The sequence below is a fragment of the Oryctolagus cuniculus genome, chromosome 15 (genome assembly GCF_964237555.1).
Source record: "Oryctolagus cuniculus chromosome 15, mOryCun1.1, whole genome shotgun sequence".
NCBI lineage: Eukaryota > Metazoa > Chordata > Mammalia > Lagomorpha > Leporidae > Oryctolagus > Oryctolagus cuniculus.
This window is the reverse complement of record NC_091446.1, coordinates 11,113,242-11,138,777: the sequence shown is the minus strand read 5'-3', so window position 1 is coordinate 11,138,777 and position 25,536 is coordinate 11,113,242. Positions and strand designations below refer to the sequence as shown.

General features: G+C 40.3%; 1 protein-coding gene across 8 annotated transcripts; it reads right to left on the bottom strand.

The window, feature by feature from the left end:
* Positions 1 to 332: 332 nt before the first annotated feature.
* TIAL1 (TIA1 cytotoxic granule associated RNA binding protein like 1) lies at positions 333 to 25,299 on the bottom strand. Of its 8 annotated transcripts, none has more exons than XM_051824233.2 (13): positions 24,784 to 25,247; positions 19,697 to 19,826; positions 15,685 to 15,781; positions 10,316 to 10,465; positions 10,024 to 10,078; positions 9,781 to 9,868; positions 7,792 to 7,867; positions 6,475 to 6,583; positions 6,071 to 6,166; positions 5,874 to 5,958; positions 5,274 to 5,397; positions 4,796 to 4,935; positions 333 to 3,127 (listed from the first exon to the last, which is right to left on the bottom strand). In XM_051824233.2, exons 3-13 carry the CDS (start codon positions 15,694 to 15,696, stop codon positions 3,001 to 3,003), a joined length of 1,062 nt encoding a protein of 353 aa, XP_051680193.1. In that variant the 5' UTR covers positions 15,697 to 15,781; positions 19,697 to 19,826; positions 24,784 to 25,247; the 3' UTR covers positions 333 to 3,000. The 8 variants fall into 8 exon arrangements, with proteins under 8 accessions (XP_051680193.1, XP_051680194.1, XP_051680191.1 ...); XM_051824234.2 differs by having other exon boundaries at positions 10,316 to 10,414; XM_051824231.2 differs by lacking the exon at positions 19,697 to 19,826 and having other exon boundaries at positions 24,784 to 25,299.
* Positions 25,300 to 25,536: the final 237 nt, after the last annotated feature.

Genomic DNA, 25,536 nt, shown 5'->3' with positions numbered 1-25,536 from the left:
CACATTCATTATTCATAGTACTATACTATCAAAGATCAACCTAGACATGGTAATTTATATATTGGTGAATCCCAAATTAATGAGCTTTTACTATATTAACTTTCAACAGAACACATTTCTAGAAGCATATAAATTCTACTCTTGCATATTCACAGATAAAATTTTAATTTAACAAAACTAATTAACTTTTAACAATTAAACAGAATACAAAAATAAGTCCTGAAAAATAGATGTACACTCCACATACCTTACTGATGATTTACAACCCAATCACTCATGTTCACGGCCTAGAAGGAACAATTATGTAATAAACGACAATAAGAAAAAGCCACTTATATTGTCTAGTCTTTATTGAAAAGACTTACTTCAACTGTGGTTTACAGCTTTGGCTTCAGTTGGCCAGTCATTTTAGCCTCTCACTGCCAGCAGACATAAAATCAAGTGGGAATGGCATGGGGGAAAATACTAGTTAGATGATTGGGGCAAAGATAGCGGTCAGAAACACATCAACCAAAGAAATCCGTAACACACATTTCCTTACATGCCTAAGAATCTCTGCTGCTGTTTCTAAGGAACATGGGAAAGAAAAGGCAACAATTCTTGGGCTTCAATTGGATCAAGGTAGCACTCACTCCACTCTGTGTTATAGAAGTGTTGAGTCTCTGTTAGCTTGACAGTCATATTTTTTAAATAGTGCATTTCATTTGGATAAGTAACTTTATAGTTTAAAACCATTTAGCATGAAATAACTTCCATTAACTGATCATGAGATCTTTTTCGCTTTCAGATTAAGACAAAAGGACACTTCAGTCATATGTTTACTATGGCAATATAACTAGTCTGGATCATTTTATTAAATCATAGAATACACAACCAGGAAATACTACAGCTACAGTCAGCTGTTAGTTCTCTCAATAAGCTACTTAATTTATGGGCAGACCATAAAAAGCAAACTGAGAATTCAATAGGCCCTTATCTATCAATCAAAAAAAATCTTTAGTTGTTCAAGTTTCACATACATTCAAGAAATTTTTAACTCTGGGGCATAATTAATTTCTTAAGTGTTCTCCCTATAAAATATAAAATAACTTTTCCAAAAACATCTCCCAAAGACATTGAACAAAAGAAATAAGGGTAGATTTCATAAGAGACACATGTAATCAGAGACTACAGTGGTTAAATCTAAGGAGCCATAAAAAACCTGGCCCATGAGGAAAAACTCCAGACTCTTAATTTTTATGTTGAATACATTTGGCTAGATTTCTAAGTGGGGAAAGAGGCAAAGTAATACCCAAGTCATTATGGTCACCAATTTATAAAACCATCATTATTTTAAAGCTCAATTTTAAGACTTGAAATGTTTCATGAGTAGTAACTTGTGGGTGCCACGTGCATTTCACTACTTCAGGGGAAAGAACTTTCTCATTTTGGTGCCCAGGCCAACATTTCCAATACATTGCCAAAACATTTGCACCCCCTAGCTGTCACAATTCAGATACATAGTGTTGTAGCTATTTTACATTCCTGTGTTATAGAAATTTGAGGCAGACTTTACCCACACAGCCTGAAAAGTATCTGGGAAGCAAAGTTCACCCTTCCCAATTGACTTTTACAAACTCTGCACACACACAACTCAAGCCTCTGCTCAGGCTTGTCATCCCATGCATACTACCCACAAGGAAAAAAACTTAAAAATAAAAGTCACAACTCTGTGTACTATTTAAACTGAATATCCAATTATAAATTGGTACATCGAACTGTCTAAATAAGATGTTTTAGCAATCTTGTTAAAAAATTCTTGGGCAAAATATATCTAATTTTTAAAAACACCCCAAGATTTTTAAAAAACACTTGTAACTATACAACTTATAGGAACCTTGAAATTGGTTTACAAGGTTTTAATTAAGGTATTTACATACCAAATAATGTGAAGCAAAAAATAAGAAAAAAATTAATTTTCAATGACATTTTAGAATGTACTAATGCATCAAAGATTTTTATGAAATTAAAATTAAGGCTTTTTCTGTGTAGCAATTTGTGTAACTTTAATTTTACATAGTAGCCAACCTTGGAAACGTCAGTCTAAAAACATTCTTATCGACCCACTGCATCCAATGCAGTGGAGTATGTTAAGTGTTACTCCAAATAATTACATTGCTGCTACTTCTATGTTGAAGCATGCTTTTTAAACACTGTAGTTATTCAATATTTACAATGTATATCATTTAAACTTCATGTAAAAGCACAAGTATGACTGTCTGACTGTAATACAAACACCATACTTGGAATTTCCCCCCAAAATGAAATGTAGTATACTACAGTTTTATGAACCGACACTTTTGAAGTTTTAAAAATATGTCTTAATGTGGACCACCAATATTTCCTCAAGTAACTCAAGACAATGCTGTTCCTTATTTAGGTTGCAAATTTTCAGTCTGGCTTCAGTTTCTTTAGGCATAGAGAAAGTAAGTATTTCCTCCAAAGCGACTCCAAAATCATGCATTTCTTCCGAATATCACACTTTTCTCTGCTGACTTCAAATGTGGTCCACCTCAGGGGAGGGGAGGGGAGTATCAGGTTTCAAGATGAACTTATATGTGATTCCCAGGTTTTCACGATCCTCCCTTTTTTGCTCTTTTAAAAACACAGTGAGTTAAAATACTGAACAGCAAGATAAAAATGGAATAGTATCTAAGAATCAAAATGTATTACTCATTTCTCCTATCATATCAAAATTTGTAGTCAGAATTGTCTTTATTGACTTTATTTTAGTTTTTGTACACAAAGAAAAATCATGTTCATATCCATCATGAACAAAAACTTAAAAAGGCAGAACTAGAAGACATGTGTCCTTCACCAAAGCAAAGCTGTGCTAAATGTTCCAAACATTTCAATTTTTAAAATAAATATTTTCATTTTCCGATGTCTACTTTCATGTCTTCAGAGTGTCACAGGAAATCGAAGCCTATCATGAATTACAATTTTGCTTAGAGTCCCAGCTCACTGTGTTTGGTAACTTGCCATACCGTATCCAGCTTGGTTAGGAGGAGGTATTACAGGGGGAGGAGCTTGTCCTTGGGGAGGCTGAGCACCGAATCCACCCATCCAAGCAGCAGAAGGTGATTGACTTGGAAGACAAAACAAGAGAACATTACCTACACATTAACACAAAAATCAAAGCAAGCCTAACCACAGAACTGACAATAGAAAACTCAGCACATCTACAATATTTTAGAAACTATATATATGTAAGATAACATCTCTAAAGAATACCCAAAAGTGACTTTTCTTAAGATTTATTTTATTGGAAAGTCAGAGTTACAGAAAGAGAGAGAGAGAGAGATCTTCCATCAGCTGGTTCACTCCACAGATGGCTGTCAATGACCAGGACTGGGCCAGACAGAAGCCAGGAGCTTCAGCTGGGTCTCCCACAAAGGTGCAGGGCCCAGGTACTTGGGCCATTGTCACCACTTTACCAGGCCACTGGTAGGGAGCTGGATTGGAAGTGGAGCAGCCAGGACATGAACGAGCACCCATATGGAATGCCACTGTCACAGACAGTAGCTTTACTCGCTACACCACAATGCTGGCCTCGAAAAGTTATCCATCACATCCTGCATAAATGGTCTATCAACTTCTAAGAAGTTTTACACATAAAATCTCATGTTGGAAACAATCTCAAAAGAAACATCTAGAGACCGGCGCTGTGGCACAGTGTGTTGACACCCTAGCCTGAAGCGCCGGCATCCCATGTGGGTGCCAGTTCGAGACCCGGCTGCTCCACTTCCAATCCAGCTCTCTGCTGTGGCCTGGGAAAGCAGTGGAGGATGGCCCAAGTCCTTGGGCCCCTGCACCCATGTGGGAGACCCGGAGGAAGCTCTTCGTTCCTGGCTTCGGATCTGCTCACAATCGGCCGCTGCAACCAATTGGGTAGTGGACCATTGGATGGAGGACCTCTCTCTCTCTCTCTGCCTCTCCTCTCTCTGTGTAACTCTGACTTTCAAGTGAATAAATCTTAAAAAAAAAAAAAAAAAAAAAAAAAAAAGCATCCAGTAAAACAAAGGCCTGGGATGGCCTGGGGAAAAAAATTACAAGGGACCAACCCACTCTATCAATAAAGAAAAAAAGCTACTTTGTGTCACATAAATTTCTGAACATATCTAGACAAAGATCTTTTACTTGCAAAAAATAAACAAATATATATTAGATATGTAAATCAAATCCTACCAACTGCTTAGAGACAGTTAGATACAACAAGTACTCCAACCTCCCTTTCCACCTAGGTAATAGGAACTTTTTAGTATCATAAATCACATTTCATTAATTTGTTTCTATAATGCTTATGTCAAGTAACATAATTTAAATAGATTCTTCTTAGGAAAACAAACTTCCTATTTCTATTTTAGGAACTTATTTGCTTCTACACTAGGAAAGACTCAAAACAACTTACTCAGGGCCGGCGCTGTGGCATAGTGGGTAGAGCCGCCACCTGCAGTGCCAGCATCCCGTATAGCCACTGGTTCAAGTCTTGGATTCTTCACTTCCTATCCAGCTCTCTGCTATGGCCTGGGAAAGCAGTAAAGATGGCCCAAGTCCTTGGGCCCCTGCACCCACACGGGAAACCCAGAAGAAGCTCCTGGTTTCAGATCAGCACAGCTCCAGTCATTGCAGCTAACTGGGGAGTGAACCAGCGGATGGAAGACCTCTCTCTCTCTCTACCTTTCCTTCTCTCTCTAACTCTGACTTTCAAATAAATAATAAAAATAAATCTTAAAAAAAAAAAAAAAAAACTTACTCTACTCCGAATCCTTGTTGATTCCATGGTTGCCCATATACTCCGTACGGCGGTACTTGCCACCCATTTGCCATATACTGTCCATACTGTTGTGGGTTTCCATACACTTGGCTCCATTGGCCCCACTGACTATAGTCGACCTAGGAAAAAGCAAATTATTGTTTTAGGAAGCAAGTAATAAACACCGTACTTGAAGAAAGAGTGGGAGACAAGGAAGAGTAAAACTAAGTAAGCACCCTTATGTGAGTGAATAGGACTCTGTTATTTATCATTGTCTAAGTTTATTGGGGTGGTGACACCTGTGAAAAGAAAGTATTAAGATTCAGTTAATACCACAAAATAATCAATTTTGAAATAGCATTAATACAATCAACTGAAAGTAGCTATTTGTTTTACATTATTTACTGCTTAGTTTCTGAAGCTTTTATGTAGATATGTAAGATGGAAACTTTAAAAGTGCTACGAAAAATTGAATTACCTGTTGGAAGTTTTTAGTCATATCAGGAGATTCTTTACCCCAATAGCATTTAACCACATGTCCTTCAATCGTAGTACCATTCACTGAAACAATGGCATGCGCTGCACTTTCATGGGTGGAAAATCTGAGAGAAGAAAACATTAAGGTGTTGTCATCGTGTGCTTTCATTTTATTTTAACGGCTTGTGCTGTGGTGCAGCAGGGTAAGGTGCTGCCTGAGATGCCAACATCCCATGTCAGAGTGCTGGTTTGAGTGCTGGCTGCTCTGCTTCTGATACAGCTTCCCACTAACACACCTGGGAGGTAGTGGATGACGGCCAGATCTTTTGGACCCTGCCACCCACATGGGGGACCTAGAGGGAGCTCCAGGCTCCTGGCTTCAGCACAGGCTGGTACAGCCATTTGGGAATAGATGGAAGATCTTTTCATCTCCCTGCCACTCCTCTTCTCTGTCACTCTGCCTTTCAAATAAGATAAATCTTTAAAAAAAAAAAAACATCCTTTTTTAAAGATAAATCTTTATAAAAATATCCTGGAGACCAAATAATGTAACAAAGGAATGAATATAAGAATGATAATGATATTACATATAATATATTACCTGACAAACGAATAACCCTTCTCTGGAAAAACTCTTATTTCCATAATTTGCCCAAATGGAGAAAATGTCTGTCTCATAAGCTGATCTAGAAAACAAGATACAAATAAATAAAAACATTTAAGGTTCATTGAGATCATGAAACTCCTAATAGTGATGAAGCTCCACAGAAGAGGTGACCAGAAAACCAAACACCGTACCTGTTAACCCAGAAGCAATTCCTCCACAGTACACAGTACAATTTTTTGGACTTGACTGGTTTACTACATCTTCAAATCTCAACTGCTTAGTGTTATCTATATATAGAAAGAAAATGAAAATGCTGACCATTATAGAGTTATTATAAAACTACCTTTTGTTAATTACCGCACACTACTGATTTGCCTCAATGGGAAGAAAAAAAATTTTTTTCTTGATGATCATTATTTGATATAGATATAGCCAGCTGATCTGTAACTCGGAAAATCACTTACACCAAAGTGCAATCATTTTAGATCATGAAATACAAGATAAAATAAGTCTTGCTATGCTAATATTTATAAATAAAGACTATATTAGTATGTGATTTTGTGAAGGATCCATAATTCTAACATATAGAACTTACTTTCTTGTGTACTTTTAGGTGCAGGTGGTTTACGTGTGGCCCAGTTCGTTCTGATTTGACGACCACCCAACCACTGACCTCCCATATGCACAATAGCATTTTCTGCATCCTAAAGCGAAAAAAAAAAAAACAGTAGTTTGTAAGACAAAGTAAAATGTTAGCACTGCTGGATCCAAAAAATCTCATCTGCAAATGAATTCACGAAACTTAAACAAAACCTAACTATTATCAATAAGAAAAATGATTTAAACTTGAGTGATTCATTATACTTACTTTTATTAATAGATTTTAAAATATGAACATTTAAATTCAGGTAAAGGAAATTTTATTATGTTTCAAGTAACACAGGGAAAAATAACAATCCCACTAATTAGTCAAAAATATTTTTTATTTCTTATATGTAAACATTTGAATGAAAAGTTAAAACAGAAAGAAATCCCATCACATAGAGTAAAATCTAGAGTGTATGGCTCATTTTTAATTTTTACTAAAAAAAAAAAGTCAAACTTGCTAATATTATCATCTAAATCATCTACGCCAAAACTCCATACTATACTCTATTAATATGTAATGTATTATGACTAATGTAATAAATTATGACCATGACAAGATTAAAAACTCATTTTAAGACAGAATTCTAAATTATGAGTTAGAATGCTATAAAATGGCTTTCAATAAAAAACTAATTTAATTGTCCAAATTAATGTGAATTTGCAAATAACCTAAGATAGAATACAACTCAGGCCCTTTATCTTACCATCCCAATAAACAGGTAATTTAAGACACCTATTTTAAGATGTAATTTAAGTTGTTGAAACTGTTCTAAAATCAAGGTCTACTCTATTCTTTAATGTTACAGTTATCGCAGATGCTTACATGTTGGGACTGCGATCTTAAGGATTACAGGGGGAAAAAATCAAGATGAGTTGTTCAAAGTTTCATTCACATAATTTGCTGTAGTTACTAACACCCTGTTTATAAAGTATATATAGTAATTTAAAAGGAAGAGTTAAAACTGGGATTTGCATCGTTCCCTCACCTCTAAATTCTCAGATTAGCTCATTACCGAGTCTGGGGCTTCACTTCCACCACTGCACAAATGCATCTTTCACAGCCTTCCTCACAATGTAATTCACCCTTTTCCAGCTATTTCCCCAAGTTTGTGAAAGGAAAATGAATTATATTCTATTATGAAAACATACTCAAAAATACATAATTGTGTTATATTTAACATCCAAGCATATTTAAGTTTAAGATACTATTAACTAATGAATACTCTTAGTAGTTAAATATTTAAATTAAGATCAAAGAACATACCAGTTTATTATAAAAAGATACAAAACCATAGCCTTTGGATTTTCCCGTTGCCATGTCTTTAACTACCCGGGCATCCCTGTGAAAAGAAGCACAGCTAAATGAGGGGAGTAAGAGTCACCCCCAAAATAAAAACTAAAAGGAACCACACACACTGTATTGTGAGCATTTTTTAAAATAAAATTCCAGTTAGCCCTAATTAACTACAGCCATTCCTGAACTCTCCCTAATGCTTCTTTACCTGTTAGAAAAAAGCAGTAGGACAAAAACATGTAATAAACATGCAACCTAATCAAATAGCCTGTGCTTTCTAAACTAAATGCTCAAATTTGAAGATTAATAGGAACAATAATTTCCTTTGCTAATATTCTATTTGCTAGTGTCCTCTAAGGTTTACTGATTCTATAAATTACTGTAACAATGCTAACTACTTTACCATGCAATCTCTATAAATAGTTAAATGTCTTCTGCCTAGTGATACAAAATATATGAAATATTAAAAAATTGAAAAAGAGGAAAAAATAGGAATTAAAAAGGCATACATGGCCTGTTAACAGATTTCTTTATTTTTCTTGGTCAATTCTCTATCATCATTTTGGAGTTTGGGCAGCTGTAAATTTTGAAAAATTGACATTTTCAGAAATTTAAGAAAGGAGAATAAAAAACTAACAACAATGCTAAGCACACCAGTACGAAAACAACAAATTTACACAGAAATTTTAGTGAGTAAGTTAAAATGATTGGAAATATAGAACTCCACTGAATATAGAATGTTAAAATGTAAATACTAAAATATGTATATATAAATAATGTATAATAAGAATAAATAGAAATGAGAAAAAAATCTACAACTGAGTTCCAGTGTGCACAGTTCCTTGCAGTTAGCCTTCAAGATCCTGTCCATTCTTATGAGCAATTCTGCAAAATAACCAGAATGCTATTACTTTTAATTGTGACTTGGACTTTAGAAAAACTGCAGGTCTCAGGTATAAATAAAGATTGAAAAACAGCAACCTGTATTATTTTATACTGATTTTTAAAACAGTACTACTTACCATATTTAGATTAAAAAGCAAAGCAAATATCAAAATAGAAAATTAAAGAATTAAGTCTTTCTTTCAAATAAGTTAATTCTATAGAACAACAAATTGTATAAAGAAAAAAATTGTTGTTCTTAAATGAAACATTCCTGTAAAGTGGTACTAAAACATTTAATTCAAATCTACAGGAAATATACAGAATAAAATTGATTTTACTCAGAAAGATAAACTGTGATAAACATTTTATAGAACTTATAACCACTTTTAATTTTCCAAAATATTTGATCAAATAATAAACAGTAAAATTTAAACACATTTTATTAAATATCAAGCCAAACCACATTTACCCTCTAACTAGAGAAATCAAGTATCACTAACAACAGCGAATCTCATTACTCCCACATTTACAACTCAGACATTGAAACATTTTAATATTGTAATAGTACTACTTTTCATTTATACTTAAAATAGCAAAACACATTTATCATTGTAATTAAACAAGCATTTCCAACGTAACCGCAATATACCCAAGGACTTGCCTATTTTACTTCATAAACTGCCCATAAAAGTTTAATACACAGTATATATCACATTTACATTTGATTAACCCATTATCTTTCATCACCTAATTTTCAAAACATTTGACAAAAAAGTTGGACTTTATGTTAAGTTTTACCACCTAAACATCTGTTTCAAAGATAACAAACATAACCACTTAAAATTTTAACATATTATACACAGGATTAGATGAAAACACGAGCTCAAAAACACTGAGATGACATTAACATTTTCAACAACATCTACTATTCAAAAAACGAACCAAAAAGAAAAAAAAAAACAAAAACAAAAAAAATCACACTAACTAGAGAAAGAAAATCTTAATTCTAATACAAGTCAATCATATACAATTTTGCCTGTCACTATTGAGTGTAGTACTGATCACGATACTTACGATATTTTACCAAAGGGGGCAAATGCTGATTTGATATCTTCTGTTGTAATTTCTGGACTCAAATCTCCAACAAACACGTGGAAATGATCTGAAAATAAAGCATTTGGTAATGAAATACTTAAGAAGTCCAATACTAAACTCTTCCAAGGCAACACAAATGGGGGAAAAACCCTTTTTAAGTTGGTAATGCCGCCAGGAAAATTTCAGAACTCCTCCACAGTAAAATGCAGCAGAAGTACTTACTGGAGGTATCTTTTTTCTGGCTACTTGGTGTTGTTGCCCAGTTTACTTTGACCTCCTAAAAACAAAGATTATATTTAATACAATTATTAGGCATGTCATTATGAACTGTAACACTTACCACTTATTAAATCATCTATCAAGCAGGATTATTTTTGTAAAACCACCAAGTTGAATAAAGCAAAACCATCATTCTGCTGATGAATATCCATTTAAAAACTTGCTAAGAAAGAATACAAACCAATTTGACATGCAAATACTGTCCTCATAAGACATCGTCATTCTATGATCTTACCTTTCCCAAAATTTTTCTCCCATTCATAGCAGCTAATGCAGCAGCTGCATCTCTGTGTTCATAAAATTCCACAAAGCAATATGGGTCATTGCTTGTATGCTGCAAAACAGAAAATCCAACAGAAGAGTTGACCCTTCTGCTATCGGGTTGCTGAGAAGAAAATCCAGGAAAAAACATTACTGACAGCTAGGAATGTACAAGGTGAGATTGCATAAGCTTACGAAAGCCTAACACTTTAAAAATATGATTTACAGCTAACCCTGACTTTGCACCTCAGAGCACTGCTCTACTTGGAACAGAACTACAGAATCATCATCATCATCATCAGTATTACATGAAAATACGGCATTCTGGTGAAGCATGCTAAGTACAAGATAAATACAAGAGTTGTATTACACCAAACAAATCTCCAAACTCAGATTTTATGAGGACCACTCCTTGCCATTGCACTTCTCTTCCAATATAATTTTTAAAAAAGAAATTCTACTTATGCACCACCATCCTTAGAATAAAAACTACAGAAACGAACCAACTATACAATATACTCCTGATCAAAACTAGGACTCATACTACAAATGAGGGTACTCTATACAGCTACAAAGACTGGATTTTATACACACACACTACACTTAGTATATGTATAGTGTGTGTGTGTGTGTATGCTTTTCTGGATAAGGAAAATATGAAGAGAGAAACAAAAATTTAAGATGCACAACTAGCAACTGAAATGAATTCTCTATCTTCTTCTTACAGTCTTATGTGCCAGAAATTCTCTATACTTTGAATTTGGTGTTTCAGAGACCACAAAACACACTTGTGATCAAGAAGAAAGTTTCTGAAAATGTGTCAATAAAATATTCCAAGATGAAGCTATAATTTCATATCACAAATACACTGATAAAAATGTTATTAAATGTATTCTACAAACACTACACTTGATAACTGGCAAATACATTTGTATTTGTAAAGATGCTTGGAAATAGTGCTATGTAATTATAGCAATATTATCCCCTAGCCACCAAAATGGAAATGAATTTTTATAAAACTGCAATCTATACTGGATAACTGCACAACTATTCAAAAATACTTTTTACAAAAAGGTAAAAACTCATCACTATTCAATGCAAAATGCCCTAAAAGAATATTTAAAATGTGGAATTCTAGTTGGACTTACAAGAGAAAAAAATACCAGATAAAATAAAGATCTTTTCAACAACCACTGATTTTCATTCCAGCAAAGTTTTAGAAGAAAAATCCAAAATAAGACGTATGAACAATAGTGGTGAAGCAACCAGAAGGCATTTCCTTGAGGGGAAAAAAGGTGGGATCATTAATACTGACAAGCAAACTACAGGCTGTCATACAAAACTGTACTGTCTTGTGAATGCTACTCTTCAGAGACAGAGAAAGGACACGGGGGACAGACTCCAAACAAAAATATCCACTTAAACTTCTCTTAAAATGTTAACATTCACCAAACATAGTCATTAAAGAAAGGATTTAAAAGCCAGTAAGCTAAAACTGTGTTGATCAATTTTCCTTTTACTCCTATTTCTTCTTCCTTTATGGTTTCTAAGGGACATTACACCAATAGGCCCAATGGTAGGTCCTACAATGGCACAGGCTTTACAAAACTAATCTACTTCTGCATGCTGGTTTCAAATGTATCTAACTAGTAGTAGGCCAGATCCCATTCAATGTAAGTGGCTGTGTTTGTGTGTGTGTGTGTGTGTGTGTATGTATGTCCCCACAGCGAATGTCTGAAACTGAACCCTGTATACACTGTTTTACCTAGACATATGATACATGAATTTTCTACCTTCTTTTGCAGCCATGCCTTCTGCAATTTAAGGTACAACAATAAAACTAGTATAAATCTATTTTCTCTTCTTCACAATTTCATGGATGGAAGATCTGTTCTTATGGTAGATCTTAGCAACCTTGGTATATAATTTTTTTCTTTATTAAGACAAGAATTTTCATCTTTTCACTTAAAGGAAACACTTTATACCTTCCCTTTGGCATATACGAATTACCAGCATCACTACCAAATGCTTTGGGACCATTAGATTGTAAAATAAGGGTTACCTGAACACTTGAACATAAGCACTGTGGTACAGCTGATCTGATCTGAAGAGTCAGAGAGATTCTAAATGACTAATGGGAGGGTAGCACCTATAGCCTACACACATTGGACAAAGGATGATTCATGTCCCAGACAGAGTACAGCAGCTTGCAATTGGAAACTTATGACTTGTTCATTTCTGGAATTTAACATTCAGTGTTTTCAGACTAAAGCTGACCACAGGTAATAACTGAAAGTGAGGAAAGAGAAATCAAGAATAAGGGAGAAAGTGGGGAACTATTGTACACATATATTTAAATAAACACCCCATATATTTACATATTCACATCTCACTGCATCTCATCTAAGACCATTGATCTTCAAGTCACATCCTGTCAGAGATGTTAAAATTTCAGCTTGCCTTAGAATCAATAATGCACATTTATCACATAGGGATGGCTATAATCCATGATAAAAAAAATCTAAAGAAAAAAATCAGAGATTTTTCATATACTGAAATTTATGAAAGGTAAATAAATGCCTAGATGCCAGACACTCTATTAGAGTTCATGCCTTTTAGAAGCTAGCTTCCCGTTTACACCATCACTAAGTGACAATCTAAATATCAGTCATGTCTTTAGTGTTGCTACTAATTTGTTAGATAGCATGAATGTCCAAACAGAAAAACAGGATTTTATAACTTTTTGTAACTATTTCTAGACTATGGTAAGTTATAAAAAATCATTTCAACCTCTCAAATGGCTACATATACACAAGGGTTTCACCAAATAAACGCTGGGTGCCACTGCATTGTGACATAGCGGGTCAAGGTGCTGTCTATGACGAACATGCAATATGGGTGCTGGTTTGAGTCCCAGCTGCTCCACTTCCAATCCAGCTCCCTGCTAATGTGCCTGAAAAAGCAGCAGGAGATGGTCAAGTGCTTGGGCCTCTGCACCCGCAAGGGAGACTCAGACAGAGTTCCTGGCTTCTGGCTTTGAGTTGGCCCAGCCCCAGCTGTAGCAGCCATTTGGGGAAATTAACCAGCAGACAGCTCTCTTCTGTCTTTCCCTCTCTCTGTAACTGATTTTCAAATAAATAAATCTTCAAAATCGAAGAAAATAAATCTCTATCAAATGTTTCTCAAATTTTTCCAGTGACTCTTTCTACTTGTCATCTCACTCTTACACCCAATCCTGCTGGCTTCCAACTCATCCATGCCACCAGAACTGCAGTCCCACTCACCAATGACCTCTCTATCACCCTCATGGATCTCCTTTCTGTCCTTGACTTCCAAGAGGAATTCAAAATAGTTGACCACTATCTTCCCCCTTAATTTATTTTTCAATTAATTTATTTGTTTGAAAGAGTTACAAAGAGGCATAGACAGAGAGAGAAAGAGAGACAGAGAGAGGTCTTCCATCTGCTGGTTTACTCCCCAAATGGCCGCAATGGCCAGGACAAAGTCAGGAGCCAGTAGCTTCACCTGGGTCTCCCATGTGGGTGCAGGGGCCCAAGTCCTTGGGCCATTCTCCACTGCATTTTCCAGGAGTATTAACAGGGAGCTGCATCAGAAATGGAGCAGCCGGGGTTGAACCGGTGCCCATATGGGATGTCAGTGCTGCAAGCTACGACTTTACCTGTTACACCCTAGTGCCAGCCCTTATCCTCCCCCTGTACACTTTCCCTTCTCCTTACTCTATCATCCTGTTTCCTCCCCAAAGTATTTTAGAAGGTAGTATTTTCTCCTAACACAAACCCTTAACTGTCACTCCAAATGCCAAGCAGCTCCAGGACTCAGACCTCAGTCCCTCTACTCCTCTCTACCACCTCTCTCTCTGGATGATCTCATCCAGGGCCATGGCTTCAAACATCACTGCAGCTTCAGCACTGGTCTCCCCAAAGTTCCCACTAGTTTACCCAACTGCCTTCATGTAATGCTCACTTAGATATCTAATTTAAACTTAACACTTCCAAAACAGAACTCCTGATCCCCACCACTCCCCTGTCTGTCCTGTGTCCCCCTCAGTCATCCTCATTTTAGTAGATAGCATTACCACCCAAACAACTGTACTACTAACAATCTTAAGATCTTTCCTGATTTATTCCTTTCCCTTACATCCCACAGCCAATCCAGTCTTAGGCATTCTACCTCCAAATGACAACCCAAAATTATCTACTTCTATTTCTTCAGAAACCACTGTAAAGAACAAGCCCTCATCATCTCTTACCTAGACTAGTAAACTCAGCTTCTTTCCTCTCCTGCTCTTCCTCATCTCAGGACAAAACACACAGCTTCTGGCCCATTCCAAACACTCTTGGTATTTCTTAGGACTAATCTCATTTTAAACTCCAACTATGCTATGACTTCTATTTTCCCTTTCTCTCCACACACCCCTGCCCTCTCTATTCGTCTAGATCAACATCCTTCTAACTGGAATCTCTTCTTCCCCAAATTCCTGTCTAGCCAGTTTCAATTACTAATGTTTCAGGTGGCAGGCTAGGCACTCACTCTTCCAAGAAGTCTCCCCTACCTAAGGCCACCCTCTCTGTGTTCCCACAGTACTTTAAGCTATCTGCATCCATAGCATTTATTATCCTATATCCTAAGTGCCTGCTAACTCTTAAGTTTCCCTACTAGATTGTAAAATTCTACAGAGTTAGGAACTGTCTTATTCACCACTATATCCCTAGCACTTACCGTAGTACCTGGTATGCAGTAAATAATCAAAACAACAAAAAACCCAAACTGATGAATAAACAAAGTGACAAAGAAGGAAAGAACAGAAACACGACTCTAGGAGCACATCTATGGAGTCTTAACAAGTATAAAAAGTTTTCTTTGAAAAAAGGACAACATGATTAACAATTTAAATGCCTATGTACATAAAGCAGCTCAGTCATCAGTATTTGCTACAGGCGCTCCAGACACACGGTACTGCACTGCACATAACAAGCCAGCATTCCTTTACATCCACCAGTTCCTGCACTTCAAATGTATGCTACTGAATCATCAACAGTCTGATCTGAATTATATGAAATACTATCCAATTTTTTACCACTTCAAGGTAAGCTTTTTACACAATCATCTGATGACAACTACATCAAGAAGAAAGACCATGAGAGTAACAGCTCTCTCCTATAAAATGCCAGTGATGCCTAGTTTGTCAGCCAAATCAAAGTCAACAAAGTAAATCTCTCCACCAAAGCAACTGGAGTTAAGATAAACTTTAAAAATGACACTAACATCTCAAATGTTAAACACCATGCTGACTGACGGCACATGTACCTGGGAAGACCTTACCTCTGTGATCATTTTACAGCTTTTACAGGGTCCAATTTGACTGAACAACTGAAGTATAAGGACTTCTGTCACATCTCTGGAGAGATTACCTACGTATCTGTATACAAAGAAGAAAAAAAGTTTATCAGCAATATTCCTTTAGCTCTAATACGTTACTGTTTAAGTAATCATCTTTTCATTCATTTTAACTTCCTCTGTCTTCAACAGAATTTTTCCAATGAAGACTGATCCTATCAAAGTAAAACTAACCCTTGTTTAGAAAAGCAACCATTGTTATTGGGCCACTAAGATGCCACTCTGAAGATACTGTAAGAAGAAATTCATAGGGCTTTGCAGGCTCTAAAAGTATATTATTCTGTACTCTATATAATACTCTCTCAATTCAATCACTTCATTCAATCTTTAAACCAGTTTCAACGTAATAATCACAATTTCTCATTCAAAATAATTTATAACATACACATAAATATGGCACATGATTCACTTATAACAATCAGAAAGGGACATTAGAAATGAAGTGAATTCATCCTAGATTCCCAAACAAAGCACTCAGAATTATTCAAATTATAGCAAAAAGCACAGAGGGCAAAGGGTTCTTTTTGTTTGCTAAATAAGATTACTGGCAATTACATGTCTTGCTTTGTTTTAGGACAGCAGGGTAAAACATTAAAATTTCCTCATCTCAGATGCATCAGAATCAGATACATCTTTATGTACGTCAGAAATAAAACACAGGGCTAGCACTGTGGCCTAGCAGGTAAAACAGCCACCTGCACTGCTGACATCCCATATGGGCGCCGATGGAGTCCCAGCTGCTCCACTTCCAATCCAGCTCTCTGCTATGGCCAGGGAAAGCAGCACAAGATGGCCCAAGTCCTTGGGCCCCTGCACCCACATGGGAGACCCAGTGGAGGCTCCTGGCTCCTGGTTCCTGGCTTTGGATCTGCTCAGCTGCGGCCATTGCAGCCATTTGGGGAATGAACCAGCGATGGAAGACTTCTCTCTCTGTCTCTGCCTCTCTGTAACTCTACCTTTCAAATAAATAAATAAATATTAAAAAAAAAAAAAAAAAAAAAACTAAGGATCTGATTCCAATACCCTTAATAAAAAAAATATATACATAAAGACTTCTTGGGGCCAGCACTGTGGCGTAGTGCGTAAAGCTACCGCCTGCTGTGCCAGCATCCCATATGGCCTCAGTTCTAGTCCCGGCTGCTCCACTTCCAATCCAGCTCTCTGCCATGGCCTGGGAAAGCAGAAGATGGCCCAAGTCCTTGGACCCCTGCACCCGCGTGGGAGACCCAGAAGAAGCTCCTGGCTTCAGATCGGCGCAGCTCAAGCCGTTGCGGCCAACAAGTGGATGGAAGACATCTCTCTCTCTCTCTCTCTGCCTCTCCTTCTCTCTGTGTAACTCTTTCAAATAAATAAATCTTAAAAAAAAAAAAGATTTCTTCAGAAATTCAGAGAAAAATTAACAAATCCAGATATACCCTGACTATGGATATTTAAAGATGGTTTTTTTCCTAATTACAAATCGGACATACATACTTCATATCAAAATATTTTAAATACAGGTAAGTTAAAAGAAAGAGTGAGCACCACTTCACCACCCAGAGATGATCATTCAGTTTCTCTTGCACCATGGATTTTTTTTTTTCTTTAAGATTTATTTATTTATTTGAGGCCGGCACCACAGCTCAACAAGCTAATCCTCCACCTAGCGGCACCGGCACACCGGGTTCTAGTCCCGGTCAGGGCGCTGGATTCTTTCCTGGTTGCCCCTCTTCCAGGCCAGCTCTCTGCTGTGGTCAGGGAGTGCAGTGGAGGATGGCCCAAGTGCTTGGGCCCTGCACCCCATGGGAGACCAGGAAAAGCACCTGGCTCCTGGCTCCTGCCATCGGATCAGCGCGGTGCGCCGGCCACAGTGCGCCAGCCGTGGCGGCCATTGGAGGGTGAACCAACGGCAAAGGAAGACCTTTCTCTCTGTCTCTCTCTCTCTCACTATCCACTCTGTCAAAAAAAGAAAAAATTGATTTATTTATTTGAAAGCTCTGATTTACACAGAGGGAGAGATAGAGAGAAATCTTCCATCTGCTGGTTCACTCTCCAAATGGCTGCAATGGCCAGGGCTGGGCCTGGCCGAAGCCAGGAACTTCATCTGCATCTCTCACGGGGGTGCAGGAGCCCAAGCAGTTGGGCCATCTTTCATTGCTTTCTCGGGAGCTGGACTGGACTTGAACCAGCACCCCTATGGGATGCCAGCATTGCAGGCAGAGGCTCAACCTACTACGCCACAGTGCTGGACCCTTCATGGATTTATCTTAAGTTATCTCAATAAACTGCCAAACTTTTAATTCAACATATAATTCCTCAAACTTGCTGTCACCAACAACCCCATAAGCCAAAGAATATTTGTAAAATTTAGCATAGCATCTTCTGGAAATTAAAAAGATGTAATTTTAATTTTTCTAACTATAAAAATATATACAGCATCTGAAAACTGAGAACCAAGACCAAAATAAGCCTTACAACATGACTGCCATATTAAACACATAATTGCTTTAAGATGAACACTCTAAAAGGGAAAAACAGACTGAAAAGCTAAGGATAAGTTAAAAAAATACAATTAAGAATAAGTAGTAAATTTCCAAGTAAGAATTTCATTGCAATGGGTACTAAATTTTAGTGTACTTGCTCTATAACATTGAAACACACATCCAAACGTCACTTAACTAGAAGACTAACCCAGAGGCAAACCATGGTCCATGATGCTGTCTTTTCCTTAAAACTGAAGCACAGTTAGCCCACTGGTAGCCAACACAGTGACAACATTTTCCCAGCAGCTGTTGAAGGTTACAGGATTACGAAGCAGCCACAAACCATGGCTAGCTCCTTTTAACCTTCAGGGGTTTGTTTGTGAGCCTGCATCCATGGAATAATTTCTTTTTGTACGAGTACTTTACATTTAAGGAAAACGAGCAAATGATGTTGATCCTCAGAAACTTTGCTCATCTAACCTAAAGGGCTCATCTCTAAGAGAACAGAAGAGTAAATCTGAGTTTCACATATTGCAGCTATCTGGTAACAAAATTAAAACATCATTTTAATAACAAATGTTAAGTGATTTAAATACTTTAAAATGTGCCCTACCATTTAAACATGCATTTGCTCAGGAAAAACTTCATGGGCATTACCTTCCATACTTAACAGTCACGATAAAATCTGCTGCTGTTCAATAGGATTTTTGTTTCAAGTCAATCTATTGCTAATCAGTCATAGATTTTGAAGAACTTCTAGAGGTACATTTAGATATATTACCAATTCATATTTCTAGTGCTGATGCCAAAAATCAAGATGTTAATATCTAACTTTAGAATATCATGAAATAATTACAGAAAAATTCAATGATACATTTTCATTTTTTTTTCAAACGTCTCTACAGAGTTAAATAACAAAAAACAGCAAACTAAGGTTGAAAAACTAATGGAAACTGTATTCTATAACATGAAGAACATCTTAAATAGAAAGGACATTTTTATCCAAATTTCAAATTGCCCTTTTTTTAATTATTTTATTTATTTGAAAGGCAGAGTTACAGAGCAAGAATTCCATCCGCTGGTTCACTCTTCAAATGGCCACAAGCTGGGCCAGGTGGAAGTCAGGAGCCAGGAACTTCTGGGTTTCCCATGTGGATGGCAGGGGCCCAGGGACTTAAACCACCCTCCACTACTTCCTCAAGCACATTAGCAGGGAGCTGGATTGGAAGTGGAGCAGCTGGCACCCACATGGGATGCTGCAGGCAACACCTTAACCTGCTACACCACAGCCACCGGCCCCAAACTGGCCTTCCTTTTACAGAGTTCTATAATTCATGCCTCACAACACTTCAGAGACGTATTTTATAGCTTTTAAAACACTGTGCTATGCTGGTTAAATGTTATTATATTAGCATAAAATAATCTGCCCCAAAATAAATACAAAAGTATTTGAAACAAAATATTCAATACCTTACCTAGTACATCATCTCAGGCCGGCACTGTGGCGCAGCGGGTTAAGCCTCTGCCTGCAGCGCCAGCATCCCATATGGATGCCAGTTCGAGTCCCAGCTGCTCCACTTCCGATCCAGCTCCTTGCTAATGTGCCTGGGAGGGCAACAGAGGATGGTCCAAGAGCTTGGGTCCCCGCACCCACATGGGAGACCCAGATGAAGCTCCTGGCTCCTAGCATCGGCCTGGCCCAGCCCCAGCCACTGTGGCTAATTGGGGAGTGAACCAGTGGATGGAAAACCTTCCCTCTCTCTCTGTCTCTAAACTCTGCATTTCAAATTAATAAAATAAATCTTTAAATAAAATAAAGTTCCAAACTTTAAATATAATTTTTACCTGATTTTTTTGAACCTAACAGAAAGTAATAGCTCAACTTCTTGTACTGAGAGGTCAGTTCAAAAGAAAAAACACTTAGGTAATTCCAAAATGATTTTTAACTCAAGGAAGAATTAAGAAAGAAAAGGCATACTTTAAAATCTATTTTGTTGGGGCCAGCACTGTAGTATAGCAGATGAAGTTGCCCTCTGCAGTGCTGGCATCCCATATGGGCGCCAGTTCAAGTTCGGCTGCTCCACTTCTGATCCAGCTCTCAGCTACAGCCTAGGAAAGCAGTGGAGGATGGCCCAAGCCCTTGGGCCCCTGCACCCATGTGGGAGACCCAGAGGAAGCTCCTGGCTCCGGAATGGCGCAGCTCTGGCTGTTTCGGCCAATTGGGGAGCAAACCAACGGATGGAAGACCTCTCTGCCTCTCCTTCTCTCTGTGTAACTCTGACTTTCAAAGTAAATAAATAAATCTTTTAAAAAAACCTATTTTGTCTTCTAAGAACAGGAACTGAAGTATTAAAAACTGAAAATGATAACTTTATCCCTAACACCAGTATTAAAATACAGTCGGACACTAGAAACTTGGCAGTTGCAAAGAAGGCAGAAGTTCACATTGCCAAACTACTTCCTAAGTCCACCTGGGCAGAATTCTATGTTAAGAACACATGGTGGGGCTGGTGCTGTGGTGCAGCGAGTAAAGCTGCCGCCTGCAGTGCTGGCTTCCCATATGGGCACCAGTTCAAGTCCAGGCTACTCCACTTCTGATCCAGCTCTCTGCTATGGCCTGGAAAACAGAAGATGGCCCAAGTCCTTGAGCCCCTGCACCCACATGAGAGACCCGGAGGAAGCTCCTGGCTCTAGATTGGCACAGCTCTGGCCATTGCGGTCATCCGGGGAGTGAACCAGCAGATGGAAGACCCCTCCCCCGGCTCTGCCTCTCACTGTAACTGTCTTTCGAATAAATAAATAAAAATAAATAAAAAAGAACACCATGCCTTTTAGAAGACAAATGACATGTTTCAACACTGAATGTGCTCTTAATCTGAAAAGATAGCCCTACCCAGGCTGAAGCCACCAGCACCTTTTACACAAAATACTATGGCTAAATCCCTATGAAAGTAACATGTCTGTTTCTGTTCTTGACAAGTCTCTATAAAGAGGAGGTTTTGCAGCAACATCCTTCAACAGACCTCTAAATTGTTCAACAGGTCAGTATCTGCTTTTAGGAAGGAGGCAGGGTGGAGGAGACTCCTGAAGCTGGTTACATACATGAGGCACAGTCACACACACACACACATTATGAACAACAGATAATATGATTAAGTTGAATGAGGAGTGCGATTATAGCCACAATATAACCAAATCCCATGGGATAGCTAGTCAGTTTTGTGACTCCGTAGTATTTTCTTGTTATTTAGATGTTCAGATTATACTGTAAATCATTAGTTTAGTTCCTCCTTTTGACTGAGTTATCAGAGACAAAGAATGGCCTTAAAGGACGGCATTGCATAACATGATTATTATCCCAGATCCACGATCCCTACTGATTTTAATACACTGGATGACTGAAAAAACTTACACAACAGAACATTATAATTTAGTGTCTCACTGTAGACATACAATGCTATACATACATATATGTGTATACATATGCAGATATATATATATGTGCACACATATACATAAAATAAACCATAAATCGAATCACGGCACTACAAAGCTATACACAAGCCTGAAACGTGTCCTACAAGGCAGGTGTCAGGCAGGCCACTCCCAGCACCAGTATTACACAGCATGATCTTGTTTGTTTTTTTAGATCACAAGTTATCCAGTACATAAGATCCCAAAATAAATGTCAAATGAGAATGAAGAACACCAGAAAACTGACCTTTAAAGAAACTATATGACAAACAACTTTAGGCTCAACATCAAAGCAATTCTATGCCACTTTAAATACCACCCAATAAATTAGTAATACTGTAGGTAATGAATATTTAAAAACCTACCTAGGCTATAAACACCATATTGTTTTCTGAAGATAGAACCATATGTCTTAGTTTGTGTATGTCTGCAGGAAAAAAACCTCACTAGCAACACACAGGCATTTTAAAGAAACAGTTTGATACTAGACACTTGAAAATCAAATTCATAGATCATAATGCAAAATATAGGATCTCTGTAAACAAATCTCTACTAGAGGAGGATGGCCCAAGTACTTGGGCCCTGCACCCGCATGGGAGACCAGGAGAAGCACCTGGCTCCTGCCATCGGATCAGCGCGGTGCGCCGGCCGCAGCCGGCCGTGGCGGCCTTTGGAGGGTGAACCAACAGCAAAGGAAGACCTTTCTCTCTGTCTCTCTCTCTCACTGTCCACTCTGCCTGTCAAAAAAAAAAAAATCTCTACTAGATATCAACCTCTAAAATCACTAGCTTCTATGTTACTTTTACCTAAAAGAATCCCTGGAGAAAAAATATGTAAAATGTACACTTTTAAAAACTATTATGGGGGCCCGGCACAGTGGCGCACTACGTTAATCCTCCACCTGTGGTGCCGGCATCCCATATGGGCGCTGGTTCTAGTCCCAGCTGCTCTACTTCCAGTCCAGCTCTCTGCTGTGGCCTGGGAAAGTAGAAGATGGCCCAGGTCCTTGGGCCCCTGCACCCACGTGGGAGATCAGGAAAAAGCGCCTGACTCCTGGCTTCAGATCCGCACAGCTCCGGCGGTTGCAGCCATCTGGGGAGTGACCTTCTGTCTCTTCCTATCACTGTCTGTAACTCTAACTCTCAAATAAAATAAATAAAATCTTTAAAAAAACTATTATGGGTTATGTTTATTAAGCTCTGACAGAAGTCCCAATTGTGAAACGTTTGTTTTTATCTCAAGATTTTACATTTGAAAGTTTTTTAAAAATATAAAACTAAACATACTACATAGGACCTTAACGCCTGCATAAATCTAAACCAATCAGGACTTAAACACTAATTTAATGGAAGAAGTCTAATAATTGTAAAACACTGAGCATCTCCTATGTTCCATGCAGGGAAGGAAATGCGGTAGGCTAAGACCTAGCAAGGCACAACAGCACAGGTCTGAAAAACGCCCCTCCCCCAGAGAGGAGTGGGAGGAGGAGGAGGAAACACTGACCGCCCAGACCACAGCGCTCACGATGCTTACTCACATGCACACAAGTCACACTCTAGACAACTGTAAACCGTTCACACGTGCTTCCCAGAAAGGACACAGCTGGAGAAGGCAAAGGCAGGAGGCAACAAAGAAGCTGCTGGACAAGGCAGACGGAAGGATACACAGGTGAATAAAAAATGCTGCAAAAGCCGATTACTTAGCACAACGAAGCCAGGAATTCCTCTTGGAAGAAATGGATACTATTAATAAGACAGGTGGCTTGAGAAGTCACCAATTACTGAATAGCTATTACAATGCAACGTGACACTTCACGTGTTTTAGATACAATGTAGCTTATCTTGGTTAAGGACCAGCGAGCTGGGGACTAAACCTAGCTTTCCAGCGCTTCCATCAAAGTAGACGTTGAACGAAATACCGAGTCTTCCACAGAAGCTGAAGGACAAATGTGAAGTTTGTCCCAGAAATGGAAGACAACACAGAAGTCCTCCTTCAGGCGGCCTCAGTTCCCCAAACAGGACGGCAAGTGCTTCAGCGAGGCTTCAGAGGAACGGGAACAGAGTTCAAGGCCACAGAAAAGCTCCACCGCCCATCACTCCCGAACAGGGGCTGTCCACCTCCCGGCTGCCCACCCGACGGCGTGCAAGCCCCAGGTAACGCCCCGACAGCCGGCACAGCCCAGTGAACGTGCCCACTCCGCGCCACAGCGGCGAGGCACAGCCCGCCTGCCTGCACACTGCTCAGGAACCACCCGAGCTTAAAAAGAAAACGTGCGGGGAAAGACGGGGCGCGAACGCTGAGTCATCACTCTCCCGTAGGAAACTCGGATTCACCGCTCGGGAGACGGAACTCATTCATTGGACCGGGCCTCGGCACAGCCCGACAGCAACGCGGCCCGAGACGCCCCGCACGGCACTCGTGCACCTCCGCAGGTCCCCACGCACACGCACACGCACACCGGCGAGAGGCAACACCGGGACAGCGACCGGCTGTCAGCTCAGCCCAGCGAGCGCTCCAAGAAAACTTCGCCACCCAAGACGGGAGACGCTCGCGCGGCGAGACGCGTCCCCCGGGCGCTTCAAAAGTAGCGGGCGCCGGGCGCTGACAGCGTGGGCGGGGGCACGTGCGGCGGCCGGGGGCCCCGGCTGCCCGCGCCCAGCTCGGGGCGGCAGGCGCGGAGGACCCGGAGGGCGTGAGCGCTCGCTGCGCGGGCCCACCCCCGCCAGGCCCGGCCCGGCCCGGCCCGGCCCGGCCGGGGCCCCCGAAGCCGAGGGGGCGCAGGAGCGCGCCGGGGCCTGACAGCCTCAGCCGGGCAGCGACCCGGCCTGCCCAGCGGGTGCAGAGAGCGCGAGACGGCAAGGCGGAGACGGGCCCCGGACCCCAGGAAGTGCCCGTCTTTGGGGGAAGGGAGGGCTTCCTTCCCAAGGAACCGGGGACAGATGAGAGGAATGCACTTGGCGCCCGCGCCACCCCGGCCGCAGGGCCGCCCGGCCAGCCCACCTCGGCCCCGGCCCCCCTGCCCCCTCCCGCGGCGTCCCGCCGTGCCCAGGCCTCTCGGCGCTCGGCACCCCCAGTCTCGGGTACTCACAGAGTCCGGGGCTGCCCGTCGTCTTCCATCATGGTGGGTGCGACGGAGCGATCCCGGGACAAGGGGGAGGGCAGGGCTGGGGAGGGGAGGGGGTGGGGAGGAAGGGGAGGGGGGCTCCGGGCACCGGCTGGGGACAGAGGAAAAGGCACCGAACCCGGCTCCTGGGCTCTCTCCCCCCAGCCCGCTCCGGACACTGCGCTCCAACCAGGAGGAGCAGGAGGAGGAGGAGGATGAACAAAATGGCCGCCGCCACCAGCCAGGCAGGAAACGAGGCAGAGCGCAGGCGCCGCCCGCCAGGTCGCCGCTCAGGCCAGCTGCGGCGGCCTGCGACGGGGATAACCGAGGGGAGGGAGAAAGAGGGGCCGCTGATGAAACCCGGAGCCCGGCCACCACACGGGTCACGTCACCGCCGAAGCCCAGCCAGCGAGAGAGGGGATCGGGCAAAAACAAAAACGCCGGGAAGCAGAAAGCTCTGAGGATTGTGGTCCTGGAAGTGAGAGAGGGAAGCCCTTCTCCAGAGGACTTCTGGGAACTGTAGTCCCAAGGAGCCGACCGGCGCCCGCGCCGCGCTGGACGCGAAGAAGAGGCTTCTGGGTAGTGTAGTCGTACGTGGGGACGTGCGGCAACCAGGAAGTCAGCGTGCTGGGTGGCGAGCGGAAGAAAAGCGACGCTCAAAGGCGGGCCGGGCAGCAAACTACAAGTCCCAGAGTGCCGCGCGCGAGGGGGCTGTCCCAGAAGGGCGCCAGGCATGGT

Bases quoted from the DNA above. Each gene is read 5' to 3' on its own strand.
- TIAL1 (XM_051824231.2), bottom strand. From the start codon at position 24,815: ATGATGGAAGACGACGGGCAGCCCCGGACTCT. The intron at 15,782-24,783 runs GTGAGTACCCGA...CTTTGTATACAG, and splicing joins GACGGGCAGCCCCGGACTCT to ATACGTAGGTAATCTCTCCA. The intron at 10,466-15,684 runs GTAAGGTCTTCC...TTTTCTTCTCAG, and splicing joins GCTGTAAAATGATCACAGAG to CAACCCGATAGCAGAAGGGT.